General features: G+C 38.3%; 1 protein-coding gene across 5 annotated transcripts in view; it reads left to right on the forward strand.

Moving 5' to 3' along the window:
- The window catches only part of PHF21A (PHD finger protein 21A), a gene marked incomplete at both ends in the record, with an annotated part of 84,747 nt that overhangs the window by 46,643 nt on the left and 13,312 nt on the right, over nucleotides 1–24,792 (forward strand). For 2 of the 5 annotated variants that reach the window (XM_079537900.1, XM_079537898.1), the window contains 6 exons: nucleotides 13,551–13,751; nucleotides 17,420–17,674; nucleotides 19,433–19,519; nucleotides 21,245–21,541; nucleotides 23,250–23,348; nucleotides 24,407–24,458. In XM_079537900.1, the coding sequence (XP_079394026.1) occupies nucleotides 13,551–13,751; nucleotides 17,420–17,674; nucleotides 19,433–19,519; nucleotides 21,245–21,541; nucleotides 23,250–23,348; nucleotides 24,407–24,458 (991 nt within the window). The remainder of the gene's footprint in view (nucleotides 1–13,550; nucleotides 13,752–17,419; nucleotides 17,675–19,432; nucleotides 19,520–21,244; nucleotides 21,542–23,249; nucleotides 23,349–24,406; nucleotides 24,459–24,792) is intronic. The other 3 variants (XM_079537901.1, XM_079537899.1, XM_079537902.1) reach the window with 2 other exon arrangements.

Consider the following 24,792-nt stretch of genomic DNA (forward strand, 5'->3'; position numbering starts at 1 on the left):
TATCTTTTGCATCTGAACTTCCCAGCAATCAGTGGCTGTGTGACTGTCTTCCTGGGCAGGCTGGCACATGTGGTTTGCATTAAACATGTTTTTTATATGAATGTGTGTATATATGGTCCTCCAAACAGTTATCATGAAAATCCTACTCCACTGCTAGCACAGTGCCAAGTCAAGTAATGCTGTTTGCACATTTCAATCTTAAGTCTTTTTCTTTTTTTTATTTCTCCAACACCTATCACATACTGACATTCTTATTATCATTGGTTAATGTTTTTCTCAGACTTTGCTCTTGGTGTTTCTCTTTTTAGAGTAACGTTAGATCACTAGTTCCTCACATGCCCTTGCATGTATTTACTGCTCTACGTGTGGGGGTGTGAGAGATAGATATTTTTAAAGCCTCTTTACTCACATCCTGCCCCAACTTGAGATGAAATACAGCTGAGGATAGCTTTATCAAAACGAGCAAGTAAAGATGCTGTATTTTCTCAAATGTGTGCCCTGTAGCATTTGTTAGAAAACGGAAAAACCCTGAGGCTTTTTTTCGCCACGACATCCCTACATTTCAGCATTGGTTTGCTATATTCAGAAGCAAGGTGAAGGAAAATGTACGCTCAGCAGCTTCTTTTCAGTGGCTCCCTACCCCATAGCCCACCTCACCTGAAGCATTAGGTTTCAGTCTAATGTTGAAGTTCCCCTTCTGCCCCACATGCTACAAAGGTTATCTGAGAAAGTGGGTTTTGTGAGGGCTTAGTTTTATTTAAGAGGAGCACACGTTATGCGTATGAAACTTTAATTAGGCTCTGATGCCAAAGCCAGTGTTGCTTCAGGTTTGTTCTCTGGGTTAATAACAAAGCCTGAGACCCCATTACGAGGGAAGCTCTCAGTGCCCAGGACACAAAGCAAGATGGCTCACCCCAACAGCCTGTCTGTTAGTTGCTAGGTTGCTGTAATCTTTCAGCTTTTCTCAACAGTGCAACGTGTGTTACTTTTAAATAAGAAAAAGAAAAAGAGAGAGAGGGGAAAAAAAAAATCCATCAGTGCAAAACCATGGGGAGGAAAACTCCTGTTCTGTGTTTTACAGCTCCTAGAGCCCAGTGTGCAAGGTGTCTATGGAAATTCCCCGGGGGAGACTTGCTGAGGCTGCTTTTGGAGGGCCTGTGTTGTGAGCTGATGCTGGCAAACATATTCAGAAACGCTGAGTTAGGGCCAATCAAGTAATATTTCTGAGTTTCACTACAGCTCTCTGATGATACCTCTGAGTGCAGGTTCAGCTGGTCAGACTGGTTTGTAGTACAGCCTGTCTTCATCCAATACACTGCATGTTCTCTGCATTAGTATCACATCAGGCATAGGCTCTCAAAATACACTTACTCGTCATCATGTGCAAATACATATAGTATTTGTTTCATCATTGCCATCAGCTTTAAAAAAAAAAAAAAGTTAATTTGCCTTTTAAATGTAATACAGGCCTGCAGAGGTAAAGAAGTAGTCTTGGTCTCTCCCTAAATACAGTTATTATATATTTGTATCACATAAAGAAGAATTATAAGAGGGCTTACTTGCTATTCCTTACCACTTTTTGACAGAAAAGTCTTTGGGGAATTTTAGAGAAATTCATCAAAGGCTTAGTTAGTGTTTGTTTTAAATCTGTAGCACTCATGGGCTCTTTGTAAAGTTTGAACAAAATAACTGTTAACAAAAATACTCCAACCCCCGCCAATCTGCAGAGTTTTAGCCTCTTGGATTGAGATTCTCTTCCCAAAGTTTAGTGAGGGTTTCTCACATTTACATTTATGATCTCAACAGTCCTTAAGTCTTCCAAAGTCTATTACATAAACAGTACCAAAAACCTCAGTAATTCTGTTCTAGGAGTCCTTTCCCAGCCTGCATATTTCTGTATGTGCAGATAAATGATCTGCCCTCCTCAAAGCCCTCAAGATCTCCTTCACTGACATAACAAAACAACAGAACTTCATTGTTTTTGTCAGATCTTCTGTAAAAAGAGAATGATGAGCCACTGTAGAGCAAAGTATTTCCTACTGAAGTATTTTCTAAAAGGCATTGGGGAAAAGAGTAAATATTGCTGAAAAGTTCTGTAGAGGCACGTTTTGCAGGTCAAGAGTTGTGTTGTTTAGTTTGTTTTTATTATTAAGAGGTCCCATGAGCTGCAGTATTGCACTCTTTGGAGGTGAGGTTGGCCCACTTGTCCAAAGAGCACATTCCAAATGGTGGCAGCTCTGACGGCTGGCAGGCCGCGGGAGCAGAAGCACCTCTGCAGTGCTTTGTTCTAAGAACAGTCTCAATACTCAGTGCTTCCAAAATGTACACCACAAAAGATGAGAGAGCAGGTTGTAGAGGCATTAAGTGCAATTCCCGTGTGCATAAACTGAAAATTATTTTTTATGGGAGTAGGAGCTAAGTGTGGTGCCTCAACTGTTGATTCTGCCTTCCTTCAAAGTGCTGTGCTACCATCCTGGCAAATGTCATTCCCAGCTCAAACCTGAGTGTGTTGCATTACAGCACTGAGACACTGTAGAATCATTTTTTTCAAAAACAAGAGATATGGATGCTTTATAGAATTTTACTTAATGTTCTAATTATATTGTTTCAGATTTATTAAGTTGGAGAGGGAACATCATCTTTAGTAGAGAAATTACATCTGACAAAAGTCATCTCGCCTCTTAAGTTGATACCAAATGCATCTGAGACACAGCTTTCATTGTTCTTCCAAGAAATGAATATTACAAAAGTACTTTGGTTCCCACTTTGAATAGTCTGCCTTGGAGAGAAGTAACTGTCCTCTGACTCTTCTGCTTTCCTGAGGCAGCCACAACAACTTGGCAGTATTGAAATCACTGTTCTCAGTCACACACGTTAATTCTGATTTAATGTCACGTGTTATATGGGCTTAGGTGGCACAAGTTAAATTTCATTACAGATCGAATTGGTGTCTTCAGGTATAGAAAATTTGGGAAAGGAGGTCCAAAATCTTAAACAAACAAGCAAACAAAACTTAATATGAGTTGGAAGTGGGATTTATGTTAAGAGCTTTCAGAAGCAGTGTTAAACTTCCTAATAGAAGTATCACCTCTGTTTCCTTTGTACTTTGTATGGCGACATTCACCAGAACTCTGAGATAAAATTCCTGTACTGTTCTGAACAAGGACAGTGCTGGATTCATAGCCTGGTTTGGTTTGCAGCATAAACAGATTTTGTTTCAGACACTTCAAAGTTACCAAGACACAGAAAATGACACATCATTTTAAAATATTAGCTGAAGGTTGGGAAACATACTGTAGGGAAGAAGTTAGATTTATTTATGGAGATGCATGCAGATGCCAGTATCACAATATGTTAAACACCAGAAGAGGGTTGTGAAAGGATAATGGACCTAAGTAGCAAAAGGAATATCATAATCATTCACTTCTACAGGCCAGTTCTGTATGCAATTTTATGTTATGAAGGCATTTGAAACAGTTAAAAATTCCAGTAGATAATATAGAATGTCATTTGAAAGTGCAGATTTTGTAAGGTTTCATTTATTTTTTAACTAATTTGGATCCTATTCCAGATTGTTTACAATCCCTCCTTCCAAATTTGTTTCCCTTTTATCTGTGTAAGCATGTGCCGAAACCATTGCTCAGTATACACAAATGCTAATCTACCTTAATGCACATGGAAAATAGCTTTCCTGGCACTGAGTTTAAAACTCTCATAGAATACGTTATTAATCGAAGAAGTCTCTCCTTTTAGAAGAGCTTATCACTTATGTGGTCACCGTCAAGAAGGTTGCAGATGAATATAATGCTCTTTGTTAACTGGTGTCGTCTTCAAAACATACAGCAAACAACCCTAGGTACCTGAAACATATAAAAAATAAATTAAATTTCAGAAGTAATTTTCCTTCTCTGTACTCTGCTTGCTTACTCCAACATGATCTAATTATAATGTAATGACAACTTCTTTTATATTGCCCTGCATGCTTTAATACTCCAAATGCATTTCTCTTGGCAGATCTCTGCAGCGAGGTGAAAGCATGGTAAATATTCAGTTCCCTGTAGTGAATAATTCCCTGGCTTTGCATTTGGCATTCAAATACTAGCTCATGCACCTACGGAGATCTGGAGTGTGGTTGTAGGGAAGCAGGTAGGGTGAAGCCGTTGTCTGTCCACCTGTGTGTCATGTAGCTGAATATTTTTTTGCCACTAACAGGGCTTCAAACCAGCTTCTGCTAATTCTGCAGTGCTGAAGTCTTCCCTTTGTTCCACATGCTGGTCTTGCAGACTCTGTTGAGCCTTATCAAACACAGCCAGTTGGTGCTGCTGGTATGAAAGCGCGGGGGAGCTCTCATGTGGAAGGTTAATGGAGTGTAATTATAAAGAAAAATGAACTGCTCAACCACTCTATCTCCCTCTACCTGCACTGAGAGTGACAAGTGCTCTGATCTTTTATAAACCCTAGAGCAGAGGTTTAACAGTCTAAAATGATGACAGTATAACTGTCAAACAAGCAAGCACACTGTGAAGAAGTGGTATGAACTTACGGACAGAAATGTTTATGTTCCCTTCTGTGGTCTCTGTTAGTACTTTCTTTCTTGCTGTTTATTGTCCATATTGATATATCATATCTCAAATGCATCTTCCCGTGAGGTGTCCATCAAAGCCAGAAAGATCTTTGTGTTCCACACATGACTTCTTCATTTATGCTCCTCACAGTACTGTTACATTGCTCAATGGAGTAATGGCACCTTCCTAAGGCATTTAGATCCCAAAGGATTAAACTTTTATAGAAAAGAGTTCTGGGGGCAGCAAAAACAGCTACTGAGATTTATGTTGCAGAAACTGACCAAAATTTTAGATTAATACCAAATTATATACGTATTTAAATGCTTATGCTTGATCCTGTTAGTTGTTAGGTACTGTGTACATCTGCTAAAAACAACTGTGCGTGTCAGATGCTTTTTGTCTTTCATCTAGCAGGCAGATTTTTTTAAAAAGACTTCCTTCTTAAAAAGGAAGTAGAGATGCCACACGTCAAAACCAGAAGGGACAAATGAGATAACTACTTCAACTTCCTGTGATTAGAAGCCATTATATTCTACCTCAGCACTCCTGTGTTACATCTCCTGACTTCAGTGAGACTAGGATGATTTCGTTATCAGGAGACGAAGTTTTTGTGTTCCACAGCCAGAGAGCAGGTGATAGATTGGGCTGCCAGTTATTCTGAAGGCCATTGCAATGTCAGCAGGTTGATGTGGGGAAATTTGCCCAGTCAAACCTAGCAGGAACCCGCATTCTACATTGCAATGGAGGGGAAAAATAACATCCCAGTAATTCCGACCCGGGAATTTTTTTTCCCGTTCCAAGACTGGAATTAATAAGAACATGAATGTGTAAGCAAGGCATACAATGAAAGGCATCAAAGGAAGGTTAGTTTGTGTTGCTCAACTTCATTTCTCTGCTTGTGACCAGCTTATATTTTAGAAGAAGGTGAAAAATCAACCCTGAGTATATCTGATCGTTAGTGCCTCTGGAGAGACATTCATACTCTAACGGGGAAGACTGTGTTTATGTGGTGTCTCAGTGCCAGGGAAGTGAGGCCACTGAGAACAGTGCTGGCACTTGTGCTGTCCCTGTGGCCCATCAAGGCTGGGCATGAGCAAAGGCTTCTCAGGATTCCCACACATGTACTTATGGAATCTCCAAGAATTAAATTAAGCATTTCCTTTGGAAAGCTGTAAAATTTTGTCCTAAAAAATGTCAAGCCGTGGCACGCCACTGTAGCTCATCTCAGGCTCTTCCAGCATTGACCCATCTTTGCATCTTATTTCAAGGCTGAATTTGTCTACTTTCAGGTTGCAGTCATGGAATTATCATTCTACATTTCTCAGAGACACTCAAAGCGCCCCCCCCCCCCATCCTCAGAAGTATTGCTACCCAGTCAGATGTCTCTTCTCAGCTTTCTATGTCATGAGCAGGAAGTGCTGAGCCACAGGAATCCCCATGTTGCACACCATTGTTTGTTGGGTCTTCAACTGCGTTTGTGATTTTCCTTCGGACTCTCACCAGTAGCTCTGCATCCTTAGACAAAAACTGTTTTTAAAAGCTATAGAACTGCATCTTCAATTTTTTAGTAGTTTTAGCCATACTTGTGAGATATTATTTGCACTGAGATAAACACAGGGGCAAAGTCCTCCCTCCCTTTTCCATTTAAATTGAGTGGCTAAGCAAGAACCTTTACTTTTTTTTCTTGGGTTGTTTTTTTTTTTGTGTGTGTGTGTGTGTGTTGTTTTTCCATGGAGAGCAGAGTCACTGTTGACTGATCCACAAACTTATACAATGAAAGGCCAGCGATTTGGATCTGCAGTACTAGTTTAATTTCATGTCTTTTCTGTGAAGCAGGCATTGTTCTTCATTTTGATCATGTTTGGTTAACTAAAGAGAAGAGTAGAGCAGGTTTGGCTGGGCAGAACACCTCTTGTTTGACCTGCTGTTTAAATGTAGGAATCAGAAAAAAAAAAACCCCTCTCACTTGAGATGAAACTACAGCTTTTTGCTCTGGTAGCTCATTCTGCCTATTAAAGACTGCTCAATAGTGAATTGCTGTGTGATGTTGGTAGTGAGGGGGTTTAACTGAATCCATGCTTAATAGTATTTGGTTGACAACATCGAAAGGAAAAAAGCCTGCCCACTGCTGCTTAAGCAGCTGTGGTAAATCCCCAAAGAAATACTAACTTTTCCTCTCATCCCTAGAGGATCCCTTAGCCAGCTGATCTTTGAAACAGGTTGATTATGCTGCATGCAAAATGAATTGAATAAAACTACTTCTACATGTTTTATATTGTTAACATTCAATTTCATGGAATATTTTCCATATTTTCTAGTTCTGGAAAGGATTAATACAAGCGTCTACTTCATTCTGTATCTCTGTATCAAGTCTCTCTGTATTTATGCCTTCTTTTTGAATTTCTAAGCTCTGCAGTTAGTTTGTGATCTCTGTAAAGAAACTGTGGAAACGAAATACTGGATCAACAGGTTCTCCTACAATACAGTCCGTGCAGATGTTCCTCTTAATAGAAGTTTACGTTCTATTCTAACCTCAAGTTAGTCATCTTGCTTGGTACTTCTGATGGTGCATGATCTGTGTGTGTTTCCTGTCACAAGGAGGAGAGGTGTGATGCGGTCATGGGAACAGCAGTGGGATGCACAAGAATCCTGCTGAAAGTGATTCATTTTTTTCTTGTAGGGACTGTGTTACTGTGCAGGAGCACACTGTAAAATTATTCTGTGACTACCCTTTCTGTTTGAGCTATTCAAAAATATTAGGAGGTAGCAGATTAGAAAGTAGATTGTTTTATTGAGGCTGATGATTTGTGAAGCAAGAAATAAATTCCCTGATGTATAGTCCTCTGCTGTGCTTACTTAATTCAGACAAATTCTCTTTAAAAGATGTCACATTATGAGATAAATCAGAGGTTAGAGGAGAGAAGCAGCGGTATCTCCCTGTTAGAGGTGCTTAGTTGAAACCGCTGGCTGCCGTGCAGAGCTGTGAGCCACTTGCCCAAGGAGATCATTCCCACATGTTTTCCTGCGGTAAATTTTCTGCTGTGGTTGTATACAGTAAGTTTTAGTCCGTGACATTTTATGAGTCCAAATTACAGACTTCTAGAAGACAAGTTCAGTCAGACATAGAAACGTACTTTACATCAAAGTTCAAAAGAACCTTTGTTGTGTTTCTTCAGAATCCAGGTTTTTGGTTTTTTTCCCAAGGAGAATCTTTTTTCCTGAAATATATGAATTGGGGAAGTCAATATGGAGATGGGCAAGATAAGATAAAAATTAGCACCTTTAATGTGGTAGTCAGCAGTGTAATTGTTTCATTTCTCTGACCATTTCACGTGGAGATGATCCCCACATCCTTTTACCAGCTTGTGTTTGTGCTCAGAAGTATTTCTGAGAAGCAGAAAAACCTAAAACAAAACAACAATCCTTGTCATGCCTTGCATTCTATTTCTCCTTACATTGCAATTACCCCTCTTAACTGTTTTTCTTGTTCTGTTTTGCCTGTTATGTATTTAATTCTCCATTCGTTAATCGCTTTACTGTTTAAATATTGTAGATGTTCTTTCAGGTTTCTTTCAGTTAACAAAAGTATTGGGGCAAGTATTGTATTTATTTAATGTATAAGCTGAAGGAAAACGTAGTGTATGTAGTGCTCCTGCTAGTTCAGTGTCTGTTGCCTACTTTGTGCAGCAAGTAGGAGAGATTCTAAAATGAGAAGACAGTGATGCATAAGGCATTTCACGGTACAGCATTTCCTTCCAAAAATTAATTGATCTTGTGTTGCTGCAAATGGTAAAAGGCACAGTACTGAAAATAAAGCAATCAAGAACTCGCATAAAACAGAATGGCACAGCAGCTATTTTCAGTCATTTTCGTTTATAAATCTAGCTATAATTTAAATAAAATAGAAAAGTTGATAAGCATTCTCTCCCATTAGGAATGAAGGAACTAACATTATTTTCAGAATGTGCATAAGCCATTTCTGAATTATTTCTAGCAACTTTAAGGAGTGTTTTTCTGTCCTAATGGAAAAATCTCACATTCAAGATAGGTAGGCATGTAGACATGCAGAATACGTCTTTATGTCTCTAGTGCTTTTAGACATGTTTTACGTGGGCTGTGTGGAGCACAGATTCTTTGGGACACTCACTGGTGTGTTGGCGGTGCAGCCACTCACTGGATAGGTAGGGTTAAGATGTCTGTGTTTAATCAAACACACAAAGAAACAAGCAAACAAAAACACTTGGAAAAAACGAGTTAGGTTAGTAAATTGTAGAAAGAAATATGCACATTTCAATACCTGTGCCCAGTAATGAGGCATTGGCAGTCTCAGTCCCACTGCTGGCCGTGGTGGCTGTGTGCCCGACAGAGCACAGGCGATCCCTTTCCCCACTCTCCCAGGGGAGGCAGTTTCAACTCACATGTATAGATGGCAGCCTGGGGAAGAAGTAGAAAGTTTGACCGTGTTTCTTGAAGGGGAATAATTTTTTTCTAATTTAGTTCATTTAGATTTTTTTGTTCATAAAACAATCTTGAATGTGAGTCGAGCACAGCTAAAGATGCAAAGTTCTGTACAAATACATGGTGACCATTAAAGATGTGAACATATTTCTTTCCAAAATCTGTCAATAGAAGTAAAATCCAGTTTTATTATACAATGGATTTTTTTCCTCACAGCTGTGAAATACGGCATCGTGGATTTCTATCATTGCATTCTCCTACTTTAACTTTCTGATGCATCAGCAGATGAGCGTACAATTATTCTCCTTGCTGGTAATCTTTCCACTCCTAAATTCCACTCTCAAAACGCACACCCCTGGCAGTTTAAAGAGTAACTTTAAACTCTACATAGAAGCAGAGGTCTTTCATTTCTCATTGGGTACTGGCAACGCGAGGGAGGGAGGCAGGAAAAAGAGACTTCAGGGCAGGGAGATTCCCTCCAGCCTTCCCACTCCCGATCCTCTCTTACCATTTAATTCTCAGCAGCTGGCAACTTCTAAATCCCAGAGAACATTTCTTGCTCATTGCAGGGAGTAGAGAACAGGGTGCACTTAATAGTTTACTACTGGAGTCGGTGGAGCAGGAAAACAGGTCACTGGCAGGTACTTGGTAAATTCAAAGCACATCAGCTCTGGTTTTGTGATACTGAAGGTACGCACTGTGAGGCTGCTTGGTACTTCACGTCTTTCTCTTTTTTAAGGAGATTTTAACATTAAACTCTTTTATAGATCTTTGAAGTTTAATAACAGAGCCTCTTTAGATAGGCATAGGGGGTTTTTTTTGGAATGTTGCTTGGATAAAAAAGAAAACGTGTCACCAAATGTAATGAGGGATCTAGTATTTTAAAATTTGCTGTACTCACAGTACTGCTTTTTCATAGACTGATTGAATGATTTCGTGGAAATAATTTTTGGCTAATAATGTTGTGCTTAAAGTTTTATCAAGGACTTTATAATGAAAATATTGCTATAAAAGAAAGCTTTTGATAAGAGCACAGAGAAGACATCTTTTCTTGTCTCACTGAGGCACGGTGAGATGCAGAGGCAGATTTTCTGCTTAATCAAATCAAAATAATCTAATGCTGTGTTTGATCTGGCCTGAGATGTGAACGAGAAAGTGCTATCACTAAATGTCACAGTATTGACTACATTTATTACTTTTTAGAAGGGGTCGTATAAGGTGTGTAGGGCTCTGTGAACTCAGTGGCATGAAGAGTTCTTGATGAAGTTAGTGATGAAGATGTCAAGACAGCAAGAGCTATTACATTATGCAGTATGCTTTCGGGGCACAGCTCAGCAAATAGATTTTGTAGCAGCCTGACCATAACCATTGCAGAGCACAAGCAATTATTTTTTGGGTAGGATACAGCTCAGATGAAAGGATGTGATTATTAACTTATTTCACATTCTGAATGTAAACAGAGGCTTTGAGGAAAACTCAGTAAACTTGAAAGACAAATGCTTTTCACACATTTGTGGCACTGTGGGAAAAGAAACTACCTTAGGAATACCTCAGAAAGCTGCTGTGTTATGTTTATGTGTTTACAATTGAGTTTTTCTCAGTTTAAAACTCTGAAGTCAATAAGAATGCAGTGTTTAAATATTCTTCAATTAAAAATGGAGGGAAGGAAATGGCAATTATTGGGAATATTTCTTAAGAATTCTGTGGTACTTCTAGGTCACCTCAGTGTCCCTTGGCTTTACCAAATGTGCAGCCAGGACTTTATACCAACACTGGCAAATTTCAGCTATGCAGATTGCACGTTTTGGGGCCCAAACTACATTCAGGATTGATTAAGAACAGCCCAATAGCTCACAGGAACCATTTAAAAACGCTGCTTTAATGTAGTATGAAGCCACACAGTAGACTTCCTTGTTTTCCTGGCCCGAGCTGGCAGTGGTGCTGGGAGGATGCAGCAGTGAGGTGCTGCGAGCAGGCATGGCCTGGGCTTGGTGCTTGTGTAGGGGCAGCCTGAGCTGGTTTGCGTAATTAAGCTAAGTAATTTCAGAATACGTTGTTCAGAGCCACTCCTGATAACTGCTAGCAAGCACGTAATCCCCACAGCCTTCCAAATAGTATAACGATTTCTGTAGTGGTACTGTGGTATTTTTACTGACAGTTGGTAGAGGAAGCTTAATAAACTGCGTCAGCAATTGGCATTCTCTGCAAACTTCACTTGTACCGCTCTGAATCTTAAAAGCATTAGATGTTTCTTTCAATTTAATATCTGCATAATGGATGTGGATGGCAGGATACACCGCTGCCAGGCGGCTCGCAGCAGCTCTCTCCCCAGCAGCGCCGTTGTTCTGTCCTATTGGCAAGATGGGACAAGATTGTCCTATTGCCTCTTGTCCTGAGTTGGTGCTGCAATTCTTCAGTCTCCTGTACAGTACTTTTTTGGCATGTATTACATAGACATGTTGCAGTATTTCATCTCCTGCTCTGCTCCCTTCTCGCCTCCTCCCCCTTGGTTTGCTCTTTGGAAATGTTTTTCAGCTCTTCTGCTTGCTGATGCAGCACTTCAGTTTGCGGGTTAACATGGTTGATCTTCTCAGACAGCAATTTTAAATGATTGTTCAGCTATTCCATGTTTGAATGAGCAGATAGACACAGGCCACTTAAAACTATGTAAATCATCTGAATTTGAAAAATACTTTATAAACCCTTAATATTTTCTCTTTGTTCTAGGCGGGAACGGCTTCCAGTTTTTAGGTTTTGATATCTATTAGCATTCTTGTAGGTGCAGTGTAAAATATTTATTTTGCATTCCTGTCTACTACAAGCTCCCTGAGTTTTCAATGAGATTGAGCCAGTGTTTCTGTTGCCTTTGGAGTGCGGTGTGCATCCCTGCCAGAGCCGTCACCACAACTCCGGGGAGGTTTTAGAAGGGTGGTCTTCCTCAGGTACACTTGGTAGCTGCTGAATTCAGTCTTTTGCAAAAACATCAGTACTTTGAATTCACAGTTTTCAACCCTATGAAACAGATTTTTTTTTAATTTCTTTTATTTTTGGTTGATAATGTGTTCTCTCTTGCTTTTTAAAGTTCTGATTCTCAAAAAGTGCCTGTTTGGAACCCTGCAATTTTTTGCTGTTTTCTAGGTGCAAGGTTAGTGTGTTAGGCATGGTGCAGCCTTAAGCCATCATAAGCAACATACTTGGAAGTAGGTGTAAAGCATGAGAATGGGAACTACAAGAAGAACTTATACTTCGCTACTTCAGAGTAACATAATCCTGCATAGAAAAAAAGAATATATATATATATATATATATATAATATATAAATATATATATTATAATATAATAATAATATATATATATATATATATAGAATATATATATATATATATATATAAAAGAGGGAAAGATTGTTTCAGTTGCTTGTATGTATGTGGATTATTATTTTTTTTCATTCTCTCTCTCTGGTTTGTACTACACCCTAATAGAAATGCTTAAAAAAAAAAAAAAAATCCAAAGATTGGATACTGTCAGAAAGTTTTTGTTTCTTTTCATGCAAGTGGAACTGCTTCAGGCAGCTCCTTCTGCCAGTGCCAGGCTCTGACTGAATTGGTCTGACCATCAGACTTTTTGATAACATTTCCTCAGGCTGGCCCCTGGCGTGTCAATTCACTCTGTAGTGTACTGCTCCACATCCAGCCATGCAGCGTAACAATTCTGGAGTACAAATCTGAATCTTTTTAAAGCTACCCTACATTGGTGGTGGTTAGAGAATCAGAAGAGATGCGTGTTTCCTATCATGTGCACACACAAAGAAGTCTTGTGGTATATTCTCTCCTTGCTGTTGCTAAAGCACATGAACATAAAATGTGAGCCCTTATTACCCATACAGTGACAGGGTATCTTATCCCATAAGTCACCTGGTCTGGTGTCAGATCTTTGATCGTCTAAGGATACCTGTAGCTACCAGGAGAAGAAACTTCCCTTTGAAATAATTTCAAATTTTCATGAAAGCTATAATATCACAGGAAGCATTTAAGCTTGGAGAAATAAGTCTATGTCTTTCTTTCCTGCTGTAGGTAGCCTTATCTGATTTTCTTTCAATTGACAATAATATTGGACTGAATGACCACACGTCAGTGCCCTTCCTATTCCCCACTTTGCACACAGTGTGGCTCTCTCACCAGTCATTTTCTGTGCCTAGAAGTGCGTGTCAGAAGGAGACAGAGACTTTGGAATCTGAATGCCAACAAGTCTCAAGTGAATGTATGCTAATGAGGTCTTGCAGTGGTTTGTGCCTGGAGTGGGGTGAGTTTCCGCAAGGAGATAAGGTCATCTTGTTGGACAGCATAGCTATTCTGGAATTCAGTCCATTAGTTAACACCAATGTTTAAAATTCTAAAAAGAGAACTCCTACTGCACTTTTGTATAGTCCTTTATTTACCTTAAATGCTTTAGGTATTATTATCTTCTCTAACATACACAACAAAATAACCATCATCGTATCTGTTTACGTTTCTATTTGTCTTGTAGAAAAGAGTGGTGGAACAGCTTCGGAAGAATTTGATAGTGAAGCAGGAACAGCCAGACAGTAAGTTTCAAATACAGCCATTGGCACAGTCAGAAAACAAACTACAGACGCCACAGCCACAACCACTACAACAATTACAGCAACACCACCATCAACAGCAGCAGCAGTCTACTGCACCCTCTCCAAACGTGATTGGATCACAGGTAAGAATTGCCAGAGCAGTTCTTTTCCTTGCTGAAGGTAAAGTTCACTGCAGAAAAATCAAAGTTGCAGACAGAAAATTACAAACTTTCACTTTGGCCTCTTAGTGTACCAATATTAATTTATCTTTCTGTGCATGTGCACATATCAGTTGTTTGGTTTGGTTTGTCGTTGTTTTTTTTCTTCAATAACCACCTATTAGAGATTGAAAGTCAGATCATAATGTCACAAAAAAGAAAGGTGGTCGCATCATCTTACTTAGAAATAAATAAAAGTTTAGCAGATTAATCTGTCTTTTCCACAGGTGCATATGTGATTACCCATAGCCAGCAGATCTCAAGAAACAGTAAAGACTTTGCTTGTACTGTATGAAGTGTATGATTAAAATCACTTATTTTTAAAAGACTCACAGTCTTTGTGAGCAAAATGTAAGGAAACTGTTCCCTCTTCTTTCTGCCTGACTCTTTCTAAACAGACATAACTCATATGTAATAATTCTTACCCGAGTCTGCACATATTAATTTAAGAGGATACAATGGTAGTTACAAAGTTTAAATTTTAGATAGTTGTGTATTTATTGGGAAGGCACATTAATTTCACTACAGTATGGGATTAGAGATATAATCCCAGAACTCACCAGGGAAAGTGGACCTCTTTACTGAGAAGGAAATTGCAAGCTAATTCCAAGTCTCTACTGTTCAAATAGTTAGAATCTCAAAAGTCTGCTAATAAAGCAGGTAGAAAGGCAGGGGTACATTTTATAGTAAGAGGATGTGTGACTTTTTTTTACCTGTTGTTGCCATCTCAGCAGCTCACATGGATAGCTTGGATAGGCAGATGGCAGAAGTCACCATTTGCTTTATGCATATTGCAGGGAGTTGCAACCGTAACTTTGACTGGTAACCATTCTCTTCTTTTCCTGAAAGTAGAAGGGGAAGAAATGGTTGGGATCTTAGCCATCTTGTTAAGTGAGCAAGTTGTTTTGAATATTTTCTAAAAATATCTTTGTGAGGCTTAGGTACTTGAAAAAGAATATTGAACAAATGAAGCAGACATCTAAGAAAAAGATGGTCTTGAGCACAAACTTCTACACTGAATCTAGGACAGAACTGTGAAGTGTGTCATAAAATGGTGAATCTTTTCAATTTGCTTTTCAATCAGGAAACACAACTGCAAAAGCAGCCTTACATTTTTGTCCTTGTTCCACACTTTGCGTTCACGCTTTAACTTCCAGGTCATATTCTGGGTTGCAAAAACCCAGGTTTTGTTTAAAGTTAAAGAGCCCTCTAGTGAAACAGTCACAAAACTGCTACACCCTTCTGACTCCTTGATGCGGTTGCACTCAGAAAGTAATTAGGAACTGAAAGGCAGGTCTCCCTCTCATTTGAATAAAAAAAAAGCCAGCTCGCAGCCTTAAGTGATCTGTTTTTGTTTATGTTGGTATAACTCTGCAGTATCATCACTTGCTTCTGTACGTGGAATCTATGTACAGGTTCTCTGTTCTCTTGCCCCTCAGTAAAATTGTGCCTTCTCTTTCAGCAAAGATACAAGGAACATGTAATGTCAACTATTTTGTCTCTGTATAAAGGTTATTGCTGCCAACTTTTGTAACAATACATTTTCCAGTAAAGAGAATGCTTTCAATTGCTATTTTCAGAGTAATTCAGTTCAGGCATAAAGTTATATATACTGCTTTAATAGTGACACTGTAAGATACTTGATGTAATCCAGTCAGAGGGATATTTTTTCAAAAAGCAGCAAGCCCGCTGAAAGCTCGTACTATTACAATGTTATTATGTGAAATAAAGCAAACTTGCTGTGAATGGTACTTCAGTATGAATTCATGCATTGAAAACCTTTTAGAATAACCGAAGCAATTAACGCTCTGCAAAGTAATACAGAAATTCAAGCTCTGTGATCTGCTGTCTGAAACTATGCTCTCAGTACTTTCACACTTAGCAGAAACCCTTGAAAGTGTCCCAGTCTTGTATTACATGATGGATTACACTTTTCTTCAAAATGTTTATAGGTGAGTGTAATTCTTGTGAAAATGATACGGTGTTACATCTTATTGGAAAAGCTTGAATAATATTCAAGCTGCTTCAGGGGAAAGGAGCCTCTTGCTTTGGAGACAGTGCAGTAGAGGTCAATGAGAAGCTCTTATATCTAAAACGGAAAGTTAAGGGAATTGTTCAAGTTGAGACAAGGAAAAAACTATTATGACCAGACTTTATATAAATGCGTTAAATTGTAGCACAAATTATTCTTTGATTTGGCATTATACAGAGATTTTTTCACACTTGAGTGTAATTAACAATTAGGAGATACAGTTTAAGCAGTAAAAAATTGGTGGTGTGAAGGCAAAACACATTTTAGTTTAAGGAAACAGTATCAGAGAAAATACTGAAGAAACCAACTGGAAATATATTACTTTATTAGAATGAAAAGAAAGGTCTTATGCCATCGTAATTCATAAATCTGAATCAGGCATGTTCAGAACATGACAAAGGCTGCCTGACCCCTGGTTCTCCATTTTTTCCTGTTCCGAAGTCCAGCACCATTGTCAGGAAGGAATGGCTCTTATTTCATTCTAAAAGCATTTAATGATGCCAGTAACCGTTTTGAAGATGCAGACTCATTAATACACTGGATTTTTTACACCAAAGAGAGAAGGGATAAATTCTGCCATTCTATCGAGTGTCATTCATCATGATTTTTCTGTGCACATTGTGTTCTGATTTTATATGGAGATCTTCCTGCCTTGTTACTTTTTGAATGAGATTGATATTTTCTGTTTTCCTCAATATCTTAGAAGATGGTACATTTTAAACCAAAATTCGGAATTATGGTTGTTTAACTTCAGAATGCACTTAATTTGGAGCATAGTGTATCAATGCATTTCAGATAAATGCTGACATTAAGTGATTCAAAACCACTTTCTTTAAAACACGCTAACAGCAATCTGAAATCGTGTGCATGCACCAAAACTACCCCCACTCCCCCATTCCAGTGAAGTTAAAATTAATTGCCTGCAGCTGGACAGGCGTACAGCCAGCTCACAACTCCAGGATAGCCCTGCTGGTATTCTTAGGAAAGAACATGAAGGACTAAATTACTGTCTGTATGTCTAAAACTGAAATTTGCACTAACCAGAATCAAAACCCCTTTTTGTTCTTGAAGAAAAAAACAAGGTTATGAGGGTTTTTTTTCCCTCTTCCTCTGATTATGATCTCTGTAAGTAAAGTTTCCATTTGGAATTATGTATTTTAATTGATGGATGAGAAGCTAGTTTGCAGGTTTGTTTCATAAACTTCCAGCATATAGGGTTGATGTTGACAGTACACATTTATAAGTAGTATGAAACTAAAAGATCAAAAAACGTATATAACTCTCTCTGCTAACACTTGGTTGTCATATTCTCAAAAACTGTTTTTGAATCAATCTTTAGTTCTGCAAATGATGAAAATGTTCCCAACAGGAGCCCCAGATGAAATTTCTTTCGAGCTATCCAGTTTTCAGAAGAGTAAAATCATATGCATGTCTGAACAGTGGGCAGGTAGACTTAGTGCTGCCTTTTCTTCTACTGTCTGTTGTTTCTGATGAACCAGCCCACATCCTGTCTGATGCCAAATGTCTCTGTCTCTTACAGTGTTTTTTCTGTTTCCTCTAGAAAACGGTAACTACAGCTTCTATGATCACCACTAAGACACTACCTCTCGTCTTGAAAGCAGCAACTGCGACCATGCCTGCCTCCGTTGTGGGTCAGAGACCTACCATTGCCATGGTTACTGCTATCAACAACAACCAGAAAGCAGTCCTCAGCACTGATGCGCAGAATGCACCGGTCAACCTCCAGACAACAAATAAGGTCACTGGGCCAGGAGCTGAGACAGTCCAAATAGTGGCGAAAAACACAGTCACTTTGGTAAGCATTTCATGTGTTTGCCCTGCAAATATGTGTGGCTTAGTTTGCAACAGGGCTATAGGAAGAAAAAAAAAATCACATTCTTGTACCAGAAAGGCGAAGAGTAGGGACTTATGAGACTTCGTAGGTTGACACTGCTAAACTGAAAGACCAAGAGAAACATATTTACTCTCTACGTGGGTTGTTACTACTGTTTGGCTCTATAGAATTAAATCAGTGCTGTCATCACCTCTGTGTAGTAACTATTAGTCACGGGGAAGCAGCGATTGTTTTGCCCCTACGCAGTGTATGGGCTGTGTTCTGCAAAATTTCAACTCTTTTGTTTGGTAAAGGTGCTGTCGGAATTTCATGGCTTGATCATTTTGGGCTTTTGTTTTACATTTTTTGAGTCAATCTCTCTTGTTCACTTTCTGTGATGAAGTCTCTCATGTTAGACACACCACTTAATTCTGCTCACTACCGTGTCTTCGCTCACCACTTTTTCATACGCAGATCCTGTTTCTTTAATCGTGTATTTTGGAAAGTGCTCTGATTATATCATACAGTCTTTTCCAGAGTAGTTAACTTGCTGAACAATTAATGAGACACCTGGAAAGATAAGAAGAAATGTTGTAGAATTAGATTATATGACCTTCTTGGACTGGAAATTAGGAATTACATAGGATCACAACAGGGAAATTCCACTTTTGAATTAAAGATTAAAACTTCACTAAATACAAATCTTTATTTATCTTTATTTAAAAATACAATTTAATAAATGCAGTTTAATAATGCAGATCAAAGTAATTTTACTTCCCAATAGGGCATAATTGTAATCAGGATAGAACGCATGGAGTTTTTTCTGCTGTTCCCTTTTCCAGAGTCATCTGTTGCCCCTGTCATCTGACTTCCATGCTTCTGCTTAATCTCTTTGCTGAATAACCTACTTAGGCTGTGCAGGTGATAGTGTTATTATACTTACACATGATTTAGGTTTTGCAAGCACGTTTCATAAAAATCTCAGAATATTTTCCCAAGCTTTAATTAATCAGCATGATACCTTTTTGAAGTAAACCACAATCTTATGTGTATGGACAGAAGTAGAGAAGGGTGGAAACTAACACGGACATTAATCTCAAAGAATCTCACTGAGTACTCAACTAGGGTAGTTTAGTAGCACTAATCAGATTAATTACTTGGCAACTCCAATTGATTTCAGGTAGAAAGAGAAGTACTTAGGCCTCCTTAAAATCAGTGCTTAATTGCTTCAATTGACTTACTTTCGAATTTTAGGCTGTGCATTTACAGCCCCTCAGAGTGTCATTAATATTTCTAGAAATAGTAGAGTTCTGTCTTCCAAATTTTCTCATTTGTGTGAGATAATCTTTCGTTCTCCCGGATGCCATTGAATATAATAGGATAGTGTAGCTGGACATCAAAGCCTGAAGTCACTTTCTGTCAGTTATAATGCCATTTATGAACTGTTAAAACAAATCATAGTTTCATTATCTTTAGATGAGGTGATTTTAGATCACAGTAGTTAGTACAGGTGCACTAAAAGGAGAGACACCTTCTGTTTGTAAACAAAGATACACGGGCACTGGAAAGTAGGGGTACTTCGGTTTTCAGTACATTTGTAATGAAGAAGCTGTTACAATGAAAAATTATGGAGTGAAAAGCCAGGAACATCAAGTCTGAAAATGCATTCAGGGTGTTGATTTTGGTGAACAACATCAGAGCTATTTTTCTCTGATTGAACTATGTCTTAAATTCTTACAGCAGGTTCAGGCTACACCCCAGCCCATAAAAGTGCCGCAGTTCATCCCTCCTCCCAGACTCACTCCTCGTCCAAATTTTCTTCCACAGGTAAGTGTATAGAGAGCAAGCAATTGAAGAGGGACCTTAATTATAGCATAAACAGGAGAAATTTTCTGAGAACGTCATGCCTGTCAGTCTTTATTGGTGACATGGTGGAGGAGACAATTCATCTTCATGGGAAGGTTTAGACTGGATGTACAATAGAACAGAACAGAATGATTCTGTTGGAAGGAATCTTCAAAGATCATCCAGTCCAGCTGCCTGAGCAGTTCATTATCCATATGCCTCTTAGAATACTGACAAGCACGAGGTAACAACCACCTCTCTAGAAAGCCTGTTGCAGTGTTTGACCATCTTCACAGTAACAAAAGCTTTCCTAATATCCGGTCAGGAAATAATTTCTCACTGTGGGATCATTTAGGAGTGGAATAGGCTGCCCGGGGAGTGGTGGAATCTCCAGCCTTGGGGGTTGGCAAGACCTGTCTGGACAAAGCCTGAGCATATTGGTCTGCATTGAGTGTTGCCTTGTACTGAGAAGGAGATTGGATTAGAAATATCCTGAGCTTCCTCCTGCCCTGCTTGTCTTGATTATGAGATTAGCATATAGTGATCATTTATGAATGTATTTGCATCAGAAGGAAAGAACCCACTGAACTGGTGTCAGCAAAAATCAGTGCATCACCTAAGGCCTTAAATTGCTGTAATTATTGTTTGCTGCTCATAAGCAAGAAGGAAAAACAAGATGTCTCTAGGTTGTTCACAAGTATTTCTGTATTGCAGCAGAGAGTTATTTCTGATCACAGCTGAGCAGTAAAATTTGTAGAAAACAGATTTTTTCACAGGTTGGAAAAAACACTTGATTCTTTCTTCATTACAAGAAAAGATCTTGGAGGAACTATTGAACTATTTCATTTCCAACATATACTTGGCACTGACTACAAGCCTTAATGTGGTGCAAAAGAAAAAAAGGAAAGTATAGGCTGGTGTCTGTTGGAACATCACCTTGTTTTTAATGATGAAATCCATTGTGGAGTATTAGATGTGGATAGGACAACAGAAACTAAACAGTGAAAAAGACTTGATTTTCAGAGTAATTTATTCTGTTTCTGTACACTGTAATCATATAAGTAAAAACAATGGGCAAGAAATGAACAAGCATTTGTAGTAAAGTATTGAACAATTTTTGTGACTCATGGAAGAAAAATATTACTAACTGCCTTTACCTGTACCCTTCAGCATTTTCAGTGGGAGATTAATGTATTATTTTGAAAATTCTATTTATTTAGCAAGAGTGGATGTGCAAGTGTCTATTTAGACATGTACTGAGTAATATGATAACAGTGATAACAAGGATTTTTTGAAAAACTGTTGAAGACTCAGTATAAAGCCCTGAGACACACTTCTAACATGAAAGTCTCTGCAGTGCCTGTAAATATTACATTAGTTTTTGGCTCACAAAAGCAGTGTGTTGATTTAGACATATATAAGGCACTTGGCAATATACATGTAATATAAATATCTGTGCATCCAAATACCGTTTCAGGGACTGTGACTGCTTATGCAAATGTTTTATGGATGGATCTTACGAAAGTAAATTCGAAAATGTGCCTTTTCTTTTTCATATCATACTTGTGACTCTATGGTAAGAATTACATTCTGTAAGGAATCAACCTTGCATGGATTATACAGGCTGAATTGAAAGACTTAGTAAATAATTTTTTCTGCAGTATTGGTATATGAATATCTCTCTTCCTTTTTTTTTTTCCCCCGTAGGTTCGACCTAAGCCAGTTGCCCAAAATAACATTCCTATTGCCCCAGCACCTCCTCCAATGCTTGCAGCTCCTCAGCTTATTCAGAGGCCTGTGATGCTGACAACAAAGTTCACACCCACCTCTTTACCCAACTCTCAGAACTCCATACATCCAGTTCGTGTAGTTAACGGGCAGACAGCAACCATAGCCAAAACTTTCCCTATGGCACAGCTCACCAGCATCGTGATAGCAGCACCAGGTACCAGGCTTGCTGGACCTCAGACTGTACAGATCAGCAAACCAAACGTTGAAAAACAGGTACAGATGAGAAAGTGTCTGCTGAATAAGCATACTGGATGTATTGCTTTATGGTTTTGGAGAGGATAAGAAATGGGGAAGCTTTCATTGGTTGCTGGAAATATTCATGTTCCAACAACAGTACAAATTATAAAATTACTTCTGACTCTTGGGGTAGAAATAACCTTTTTTCTTTAACATCTTCTTTTCATACTTTAAGAGTTTTATTCTCTCTGCTGTTCAGCTTCCGTTGATTACAAGCAAGCTATATTCCAAGACTACTAATTTCTTGGAGACCGTGTACGAACCAAAATCCATGGTCATATGAAGCCTTTAAGAAACACTGGGAAAATATTTTCAGTGTTTTTGTTTTTCACATGATGCCAACCAGAGAAGCAAAAAATAAAAGATGCAAAACCATAGAAGTATATAATCCAACAATTTCTTCCTTGATCTTGTAGTCTTGTTGTCTTACAATTGGAGAAAAAATAGAGTCACTCATCTTTAGAGGACTGGTAGTTTACCATGACTAAATTGGGTTAAATGAGCAGAAGGGAGACCCTCAGAAACAGAGCATTCTAGATAATTAGTTTTAAAGTCCCTCTCCACCGAAGACTTTCTTAAAGTTTTTACTTTAGCATGGTTTGTGGCTGCTGCTTCCTTGACATTCAGTTGAAGTGAAGCAATCTTCTATTTCACTTTTAATTCTTTCATTTATTACACGCTAGTGATATTATACCATTATGTAATGTATAATGCATTATCTATAGCATACAATGCATATTTGTGTAATTATGCGTATATTACTATACATTTTACTTACAAATCTTTCGTAGACTAATGTGCCTTGAAGTTATCTTCCACGTTTGAAGTCACCTATAGAGACTGAGATAATCCAGTGCATGAAAGACATGCTTATGTTCTGTTCTCCTATGAATTCACTTGAGTAGGTTCTTGTGTACCTCAAGGCAGTTCTACAAGTTATTCAGCAGTGCGTGCACTTTTCATTTGATTTGAAGTAGTACTTTTACAATACTATACTTTTGATGCCTATTCCTTTTGATGTCAGCAATATTCATTTGCTCTTCAAATAATTACTGGAAAATCAAGGAACTGTTGAAAAACATACAGAAAAATGTTGCTGGTTTAATAATACATTAAGTTTTCATTATATTTTCCCTGTATGGTAGAGAGGAAAAGTTTGTGTCTTGGTAGAGATTACCTCAGTTTGTAGTATCAACAGCTGTGCCACGGGTTGGGGGTTGACATGAAGAGTTTTGTGGTATCACTGAAGAAGAATCTGACTTAAGAAAAAAAATGCAGAAAAATATGAGGTCTTTGGAGTCAGAGAGAGAGTTTTTTAGCCATTCATAATTCTTCAAGAAGATTGAAGAGCCAGAAGTATAAAATGCATGTAACCATGCAGAATGGTTTTACCTGAAGTTTTCCTTCCCAAACAGTACAGCAACTTCTGTAATGGAGTTAACTCTTGTGATGACTTTTACTGCTTGCATGGCTGCTTGGGTTAATGGAAAGGTTATGAGGCTGCTTCATCCTTTGTTAAAGCGAAACAGTATTTAATATTCCTCTCAATCCAATTCTTTGTTAATACACTGCCAACTTTAAACTGTTTTTCTTTGTATCTGTTGAAGTATTTGTTTTGCTTTATTAGTCAAAATAAAATAGTTCTCCTTATCAGAGAATGAGAGAAACTTTTTTTTTTTTTCAGACTATTAAACCACATGTGGAAGCAGAAGAGAAGCAAACAGAAAGTCGTACAGTTACTCCACCTGCTGCACCGAAGCCAAAACGAGAAGAAAATCCACAGGTATCAGAGCACACCCAGAGTTTTCTGGATGGAAGGAATTCTTTGTCCTCCAGAAAACACTTTTTTTCTTCCCTCTTCCCTTAAGATTCCTAAACTTTCATATTCCATATATCCTATTGGGCAACAGTAACTATCAGTCTATGACTGTAGACCTATTAGGTCTACAGAATGACAAATCTAAACAGATATAATGCATTTGCATATTTCATTCTGGTCTTTTGTTAAATTAGAAGTTTGTAATTTCCCTGATACTTCCTTCAACCAGGAAGCTTCGATTACAGCGTTGATTTCTAATCCTTTGAGCTTTTAGACTGTTGGAAAACGGCCTTTTTTTTTCCATTATAAGAAACTGCTGTTCTGATTAGCAGGATGGAAAGAGCCATGTATGTACATATTCTGCCTAGATCTTATTCTGGTTTAGGTCCCATTAGTCTTGGGGGGATGGAAAAGCCAAAATGGCTATTTCGTAGAGCCTTTCTGCCATGTTGAGCTCTGAAACTGATTACAACTAAATGTGTTTGGTTTTTTTTTAAATAGATTCAAGCTGACTATTTGTAATGTGAGATTAGCTACTGTCAGTACAAATTCTGATTTTTAGATGTCTGTGCACTTCTTGCATTAAAATTAGAATCCCTTGAGAAAGCCATAGCCCTAATCAAACTGCGTAACAGACTTGCTCCTTATAGTCTGCATTATTGCAGACTATGGAGATGATTCTGTAGCCAGTAATATTTTACTGGCAAGCAAACTGTGTTGGCATTTACTAAGAACCAATCACATAGTTATCTCAGTGTATTGGAAGCAAAGAAACTGCTTTCTTGTTCCTGGCTCTGCCAACTTGGTGATCATAAGCAATTGACATTTCCCTGTGTATCAGCCTAGGTTCCCAAATTAGCATATATAAATGAAAAGTGAGTTATGGAAGCAAAGCATTATTAGTAACATTTTGGGTGCTTAGTTACCTGTCAACTGATTTTAAGGGGCCTAAATAAAGTACCTTATCCTAACAATCAGAACTGTCATGATCTCTGTATTTTTCTCTTTCTTCTCTCTCACAGAAACTTGCCTTCATGGTGTCTCTAGGACTAGTTACTCACGACCATCTGGAAGGTAAAAAAAAAAAAGTCTTAAGCTGGTTCTTGAGCTCTTTGTTTCATAGTCATTCTGAATGGGAATTACAAGTCCAACATATTTCTATGTTCAGTGTAGTATTTTCTTATACAAAAGTGCTTTTGGGATGTCTGTACTCTAGATCTAACTGGTCTCTTGCACGTCTTTTATTCTCCTTATTACATGGAAGCAAAGCAGTTGCTTATGCAGCTGAGATCAGAAGGATCAGTGTTGGGAAAGAAAGTGCATGCTTTGATGGTAGGAAAGAAATTTGTGACAGTGTTGCATTCTAAACAGCCTCTGTATCTGCAAAGTTATGCCATGGATAATTTTA

This window comes from Tetrao urogallus, assembly GCF_951394365.1.
Source record: "Tetrao urogallus genome assembly, chromosome: 6".
Taxonomy (NCBI): domain Eukaryota; kingdom Metazoa; phylum Chordata; class Aves; order Galliformes; family Phasianidae; genus Tetrao; species Tetrao urogallus.